At 38.8% G+C, this 7,831-nt stretch overlaps 1 protein-coding gene across 1 annotated transcript; it reads left to right on the top strand.

The window, feature by feature from the left end:
• The first annotated feature begins 535 nt into the window (after positions 1 to 535).
• LOC102428699 (cadherin-like and PC-esterase domain-containing protein 1) lies at positions 536 to 6,964 on the top strand. Its single transcript, XM_006108773.3, has 4 exons — positions 536 to 582; positions 4,665 to 4,851; positions 5,851 to 6,019; positions 6,635 to 6,964. Exons 1-4 carry the CDS (start codon positions 549 to 551, stop codon positions 6,752 to 6,754), a joined length of 510 nt encoding a protein of 169 aa, XP_006108835.3. The 5' UTR covers positions 536 to 548; the 3' UTR covers positions 6,755 to 6,964.
• Positions 6,965 to 7,831: the final 867 nt, after the last annotated feature.

Genomic DNA, 7,831 nt, shown 5'->3' with positions numbered 1-7,831 from the left:
CTTCAGTAGAATGAATCAGTGGGCCCAGTGAAGAACTGATGAGGAGCTGAAATTCCGTTCTACTCTCTCCCACCAGTTTGTGCTCTTTAAAATGAATGGCTTAAGCACTGTGTTTTTATTCACTCATTTGTACCATAAATATTTATTAAGAAGTATTTTAATTCAGAAACTTAGAGGAAGTGTCAGTTGACCCCACTAGGATGGAATTGCTGTAATTCTAATAATTTGGGAAATAATAGCCATAGGATTATAGAACTAGAAGGAATCATGAGCGGTCACTGTGAGGCAATGAATGGCATTTAGACAATTCATATTGCCCCCTTAATATTTCCCTATTTGAAATTATCATTCTTGTGAGATTTGAACCAAATAACTTGTTTTGTTTTACTGTGGTTTTCAGTTTAATTTACAAGTACTTTCTGATGTAATAATGTTAAATAATAAAATATGATTTATTAAATTATGCTGTGTTTGAGATTCCTGAATGTGTCTTTTTAAATTTTGATTAAGTGTTCATTTTAAATTTTTTAGTTGTGGTTCAACAAATTATGAATGCAACCATAGAAGTGCATTGCAGCAATGGTGAGTACCTGTGGGCGGTTTCAGCAGCACTAGCAGGCACAGCTCTGCTTCGAATAAATCATCACTTTATTTTGTTTATCTTTCTCTAAATTTCTAATTTATCTTTATTGTTGAGAGTAATACAGATATACCCTCCCCCTCCCTCAATGACTCCTCCCAACCTACCTCCCCTCCCTGGGCCTTTACCACATTGTGTCCATGGGTTATGCATATAAAGTCTTTGTTTAATCTCTTCCCACCCATCCACTCCCACCTTCCCTCAGATTCGACAGACTGCCCTGTTTTTATGTCTCGGGATTTATTTTATCAGTTTAGTTTGTTTTTTAGATTCCTCATATGAGTGAGATCATGTGATACTTATCTGGCAAAATATTTGTGTATCTTTAGGCTCTTTGTTTAAGTAAAATTTCAGAAGATACGAGGTTTCTGAATGAGTCAATATCTATCACGTTTGCATAAAAATATTTTATGCTTGTTTAAGGCCAGTATATTCCAAATTCATTTTGAGGGGCCCTGAGGGTGCGGCTTTTCCTGGAGGCTGCTCAAGTGGACAAGCTTAGCTCTTCTGCTTTATATAGACACTAGAGGCCCAATGCACGAAATTTGTGCAAGAGTAGGCCTTCCTTCCCCTGGCTGCTGGCACCGGCTTCCCTCTTGCACCTGGGAACTGGGCTTCCCTCGCAGTCCTGGCTTCATCCGGAAGGTCTCCTGGATGGACGTCCGGTCTAATTAGCATATTATACTTCTATTATTATAGAGCCTGCTGTGTGTTGGGCTCTGGGCTGAAGAAGCATCAGGAAAACCCTGTAAACCCTGTACCTCTTTGGTCTTCTACTTTCTTATTTTTAAAATGAAACAACTATATGAGATTGTCTCTCTCTCTCTCTTTTTTTTATCAGTTCCCAGGCAACATGACATAGATACTGTGAAAGTGTTATATACGCTCTTCACCCTTTTCATGTTTTTTTTTAAAAATATATTTTATTGGGTTTTTTACAGAGAAGAAGGGAGAGGGATAGAGAGTTAGAAACATCGATGAGAGAGAAACATCGATCAGCTGCCTCCTGCACACTCCCTACTGGGGAAGTGCCCACAACCAAGGTACATGCCCTTGACTGGAATCGAACCTGGGACCCTTGAGTCCGCAGGCCGAAACTCTATCCACTGAGCAAAACCTGTTAGGGCCCTTTTCATGTTTTTATGCCAATAAAAATGAGTCTGACCTGTGTCTTCATAATTAATCTTCCTACTTTCGTGGTATGAGATTTTAAAGATAACTTAATAATGCCTCAGGACAGGTGGGGTTATATTTCAGACTCTAGGGTGTTTTCGTGTTTAATATGAGTTATGATTATCTCTCAAGAGGGCAATAAAAGTCTGTGGTTAGGAGAAACACATTAAAAGCAACCAAGTCTTCAAATAGCTTTTCCATGTGGACTTGCCAAGTACATGACGCAGCCTGCTACCATCCTGGGGTCCCCGTAGACTCAGGTGAGCAGGCCAGAGACAAGCTGGGACTGGGTTGGAGAGGATGCCAAGGCAACACCATGTGTTTGTAGGCAGCGACGTGGATGATTCAGTGGAATGTGACGTCAGGCCTAAGTCAGCTCTCAAGCAGGGGTTTATGATGCAGCACGGAAGCCAGAGGTGAAGTTTCCGCTGAAACCCCAAACAGGGACTTGGTAAAATCTTGCTTAAACGTAAGATTCTGCATTTTACCTCCTGGAGGGCTGTTTCAGTGCTGCAATGGGAGAGCCTCATTGGACACTTCCACTGTTAAGTGACGGTGTCAACTACAGAGAAATGAACTCTCCACGACTGATAGGAATATATATTAAAGTGAAGTACACCTCCTATGATTATTATTTTGAAGAAAAAAAAAACACTTTCTATTTTGTTATTTACTTAACTGGTCTGAGCGTAGGAGGGCGTGCAAGTGTTTAAACGCCCTTCGGGCCCAGGAAATGGCCTTTCCTACCACTGAGCGGAGCTGGTTGGAAGGGGCATGTCGGGTCACCGTCTCCACTTCATCAGCCTCATGACCTACAATAGCCTGCTTTTCCTGTGCTGACCTCGGTGCCTTGAACACAGACTATGCCCGAAAACATTCTTTGAAGAAAAAATGCATTCTTTTTTTTTAAACTTTTTTATTGATTAAGGTATTACAAATGTGTCTTTATCCCCCCATTGTCCCCTCATCCCCCCAGTCTTGCCCTCACCCTCACCCCCTGTTGTCTGTGTCCATCACTTATGCTTATATGCATGTATACAAGTCCTTTGGTTGATCTCTTCCCCTTACCCCCACCCTTCCCTACCTTCCCTCTCAGGTTTGAGCATCTCTGATCGATGCTTCTCTGTCTTTAAATCTGTAAATGCATTCTTAACAAGCGGTTGAATTAGAATACAAAGGTATGGGCCTTTTCAAGATGAAATCTAATAATGTAATCTCACCCTCATTCTTTTATGTTTTAATTTGTTATAAAGTATTTAGGAGCTGGTGTGATCATCAAAATTATGGTGGAATCTACCTACATCTACCAGCCAGATAGAATTTTTATGTAACAAATAAAATTAATCAGGCTGGCAGTTGACTCAATTCACTGACTTCCTCAACTAAATTGACTAGTGGTTTTTTTTTCAGTAAGAGTTTTTCCTACAATGAAATTACAATATATCAGTTGCATTGTTAATGGTCCTAATTTATACCTGAATAGTTTTTTCTTCTATTGCCTGAGGAAGCCATAGAGTGTGGGTCAGAAATGTACAGATATTTTTGTTTTCATCTTTTTAATGAACAATGGGAGTTATACTGTGACCTAGTTCTCAGAACTAGAATAACATATTCCTAAGGCTAGTGGTACCCATCACCATGGATTTGGTGGTGCCTCTCCAAGCCTGTCAAAGAGATAAAAAATGTTGGTACTGTTGAAGCACAAATCCAGGATAGAAGGGGAGATGCAACAGCGGGAAAGGCAAGGAAGAGATTGTGAAATGCCTCGCCTGCTTCATTAGGGGCTTGAGCTGGATTCTGGAGGTGATGAGAAAACATTAAAACACTGGAGACAAATCATCGGATTTGATGTTAAGGAATTCATTGTGATCGCCATATAAAAATGGAGGAAGAGGCAGCAGTTAATAAGATAATCATTTTTTTAAGTTCAGTTGTATAACTCCCTGCAGTGAATTCTGTTATCTTTTGGTTGCTAAGTTGTTAAACATCACTGAACATTGTATTTTAAAGGCAGTGTGAAGACACTTTCATTTTACCAATTTTTATAGAATTTCTTTTTTTTTTTTTTTACATTTTTCTTTACTGAAACCTTGTTGTCGGTTGGAAAGTATTTATGGAATGAAAGACTTGTTAATATTTTTTGGAAAAACATTTGCTAAGCTTCTTTTGAGTAATTTGGTTACTCCAAGTATGAACACAATATAATTTAGCAGCGGCTGGTATTTTTGCTTGTTAAGATAATTTTGTAAACATTAGTCTACCAAAGAGAAACATTCTTTAAAATGGCTTAGAATCAATGGTATGAAGTAATATGTAAATTATCGAGTAGGATTGAGCAGAAAATCGCATCTCCTTCTTACACTTCACTGTACTTTCTTAGGTTGAGGTGCCTGCGGTAGGGAGCGGGGCAGGGACCTCTGTGATGTGTGGTATAAGATCTGAGTGTTTGGTATAAGATTAGAGTACACATTCTTTGCTCCATCCTGCTGCCTACAAGCTACTTTATCAACCCAATGGCAGTTTAATGACACTTCCTGGTAAGAAATTCTCCTCTTTCCCTGCTGGGTCTCTTCTGTCACCACCCCACAGAGTCATCACCCCAGATTCACTGTTGCTTAACATATGCAGTAAATGCCATGAACATGTTATCAATCCACTGGAGAGACATTTTCCTACCTCCTGTGCCTTTAAAGCTGAAAGGGCTGAACAAAATATATGATCTCCGTGACACCAAGTAAAGTCAATAGCTGCTATATGAAGCCAACTTCTACAAAATTTGACAAATAGCAGTCACAAATCCACTCTGACCAATTTGTCTTTTCCTTTTCATTTTTTAAAAAAAACAACACAGATGAAGACATACAATGTCATATCAAGCAGATCTTCACACAGCCACATTTGGAACTAAGTCCGGAATTTAACCCGAAGATCAAAGATTATTACTCTGAAGTCCCTTTTGATGTGGTAACCGTGACAATTGGCGTGGAGACTTCTAACTGTCAGTGCAAGGTGTACCTGCATGAACGGGCAGGGCCAAGGTAGGGAATGCTGCCAGGCTGAGTGAAGATGTCACAGTGGGAAGCAGACATTCGAGGCAACCTTTGCAGGTGGTTCGGAAACGTTGAGGCACGAGATCAGTTGGAGAGACTAACAGGGTGTGAAATCTTTCCACTTCTCAGGTGTCGTGTGGTTACAAAGAACACATCAGCGCTCTGCTGATCTATGAGCAATCTTTTATAGGATCTTGGTAACCATGTTCTAACAGGAGTGGATCTTGTGATATGAAATATCAAAGAGGTCTCATTAAGGGAGAAGGTAGTTTATTATTGTCCTCGTGTTTTTAGATTGCTAAAGAGTTAATCCCTCTGAACAGTGGCCTCCTACCAACCCACCTCCCCATGTTTTTGAATATTCAGGAATTGATTACTTAATAAACATGTTGTGGACAGAGTCACGTTAACTTTCCTCGTCTCACTGGGATTTTGTTCTTCTGACTCTGTTGAGAGCCACCAACTATTTTGTTTGTAATTCTGAACAGAAGATAAAACCTTTTGATATCCGTGTCCATAGCAAGGAAGATACTCATGTTCCCACGCTGTAGGGAAAGAAATGCTATTGTATCCTTGGGAGCCAAGAAAATGTAGTAGAAAGAAAAGAGGAATCAGCCAGATAAAGCTGGGTCCCAAACCTGACTGTCCCATGTGACTTGGGCAGTTTGTTTCCTGGTTCTAAGTTATGTTCTCTATATTTAAAATGAGGACAATCATGGTTTTGTGTAGAGTTGTTGTGATTGTTAAATGAGATAATGTATTACCCTGATGGATGGTTAATAAATGTTAGTTCCCTTTCCTACGTTTATAGGAGACATGACTTGCTTAGCAAGATAACTCTTAGCGTACCAACCAAAGTACTGGGAAACAGAAGTGAAAATACTTATTTCACATTTTAGGTTTCTTGTGAAATCATACAGACAAATTACAGGCACTTAATATTGATGTATGAATTCGTTTGGGCTGAATAGACGTTTCTCTCTCCAGCTTTGCCAACTACCCTCTGGGCTTAGGAACAAACAGAATCTCAATGCTTGTGGTGGATGAATCTCTGGCGCAGGGTGAGACCCTGATCACGTACAAACTCACCATCTATCGAGAAGACCGTCCAAGTCTGCCCTTGTTTGAGGACTTTATGGCATGCGGTTTTGTGCAGGTAAGTGAATTTTACCTTTGCACTTGGATTGACTTGGAAGTGATATAACCCAGGTGAAAAATGCCAAATGAAAATTGTTTGGGGGGAAAAGTATGTCTTTCAATCCAAACTGTGGTCTCATTTCAAAAAAGCAGGAGTCTCAGCCAGGTAGCTAAGATACCCTGTTATGAGTGGTTTTCTTTTTAGTGGGTGGCTCTTCCTTGAACTGACTGAATTCAGTGGATCTATGGTGGTTAATATGAAAAAAGTCTGAGTACTCACACTTAGTTATGAAATTGGTTTTATATTTCCCTTTTAAATTGTGCTGTGTTTCTTGGATTTGTCCCTGGATCTACTTTGAAATTTTAAACTACTTTCGGCAGAATTTATTTTAAAGAATGAGAGGAAAATTTATGGAACTATTTTACAGATGGGATACCCAATGAATGAGGTTTAATTTGCTTGGGTAGATATATTTCGAATCCACTTCTCATGCCTTGATCGTTCCGAAAAGCTGTAGTTTCTCTTGTGAGCAACACATCCTGTTTTAGCCTATTGATTTTGGAGGAGGTAAACACTGCCCAGAGACTTTGTCTTGTTTGATTATTCTCTCCTCTGTCTTTCCCCCCTTCTTAGGATTCTATGTATAAACTTCTACATTTCCTCACATCATATACCCTCCCTATGGGTGATTCTAGGGAAGTAATAATTGGTACTATTATCATATGTACTAATCCACTCAGCAAATATAACTAAATGCATCATGTCACAGGGATTTTTTATGCCACTTGGAACATTGAAAGCACAGAGGGTCAGTAAGAGAATAATGGCCCGCAAGGACTCAGTGAGTGGTATGTATCTACCATGTTTTCTTGCATGTAGTGGCCAAGTACAGTATCCTCCCCTCTCTACTCACCACCATCACAGTCTCATCTATTCCCCAGAGTTGTCTTTGTAATAGCTCAAAGCTGTAAACAATTCGATAAGAAAAGGGGTAAACCAATTTAACATAATTTTATTGAGACATTTGTGTGTATTAGTACACACAAAATGGAAGAATCTCCAAAACACTATGTTGAGAAAAAGAAGCCAGACATAAGACATACTGTATTACATTTATATGAAGTTTAAGAACAGATAAAACTAACTTATGGTGATAGAAATCAAAATAGCGGTTACCTAGAAGGTATGGGTACCTCTAAGCATGAGTGAATTTTTGGGGACAAATATCTTAACCTGGGTGGGGTGGTTATATAGCTCCCCAAAACCACTTGGTATGTAGGTATATAGAAATGTAATTAATTAACTATGCTCTTAAGATTTATGTAACTTACTGTATGTAAAATACATAAAATGTATTTGGCTATTATAAATTATCTATTTGGATATAAATTATACCTTAACAATGTAAGATAAAAGCATTAATGGGGAAGTAGCTATTATTTTCCAAGATATGTCTCCATTCTCATATAATATATTGATTAAGACCAGTTAATTACCATGCTATTACATTAGGCAGTAGATTATATTAGGCATTTGTTACTATGATCTGAAGAAAAATATTAGAATTTTTTTGTGAGATGTGTCTTACAGGTGATTGAAGGAAAGTATTTCAGTCATGTATAAGAATAATTTCCAGGTCTTAATTAAAAGTTTTTGTGTGGTTCCCCGGCAGTACTGTATTCTATAACATGGAAAGACGTCTAATAAGCATTAGTATTTTTTAGCCTTCCTTTCATAAACTGTCAAATGACTGAACAGGTAATGAATAAATAATGTAGATTACTGTAGCCCCTTCCTTAGGAACTGGGAGACTTCAATCGCAGAGGTTTT

Source organism: Myotis lucifugus, unplaced genomic scaffold (genome assembly GCF_000147115.1).
Source record: "Myotis lucifugus unplaced genomic scaffold, Myoluc2.0 scaffold_3486, whole genome shotgun sequence".
Lineage (NCBI taxonomy): Eukaryota > Metazoa > Chordata > Mammalia > Chiroptera > Vespertilionidae > Myotis > Myotis lucifugus.
Note: the sequence above shows the minus strand (reverse complement) of the source record. Positions and strands in the feature narration are given on the sequence as shown.

Bases quoted from the DNA above. Each gene is read 5' to 3' on its own strand.
- LOC102428699 (XM_006108773.3), top strand. From the start codon at position 549: ATGAATGCAACCATAGAAGTGCATTGCAGCAATG. The intron at 583-4,664 runs GTGAGTACCTGT...AAAACAACACAG, and splicing joins AGAAGTGCATTGCAGCAATG to ATGAAGACATACAATGTCAT. The intron at 6,020-6,634 runs GTAAGTGAATTT...CCCCCTTCTTAG, and splicing joins TGGCATGCGGTTTTGTGCAG to GATTCTATGTATAAACTTCT.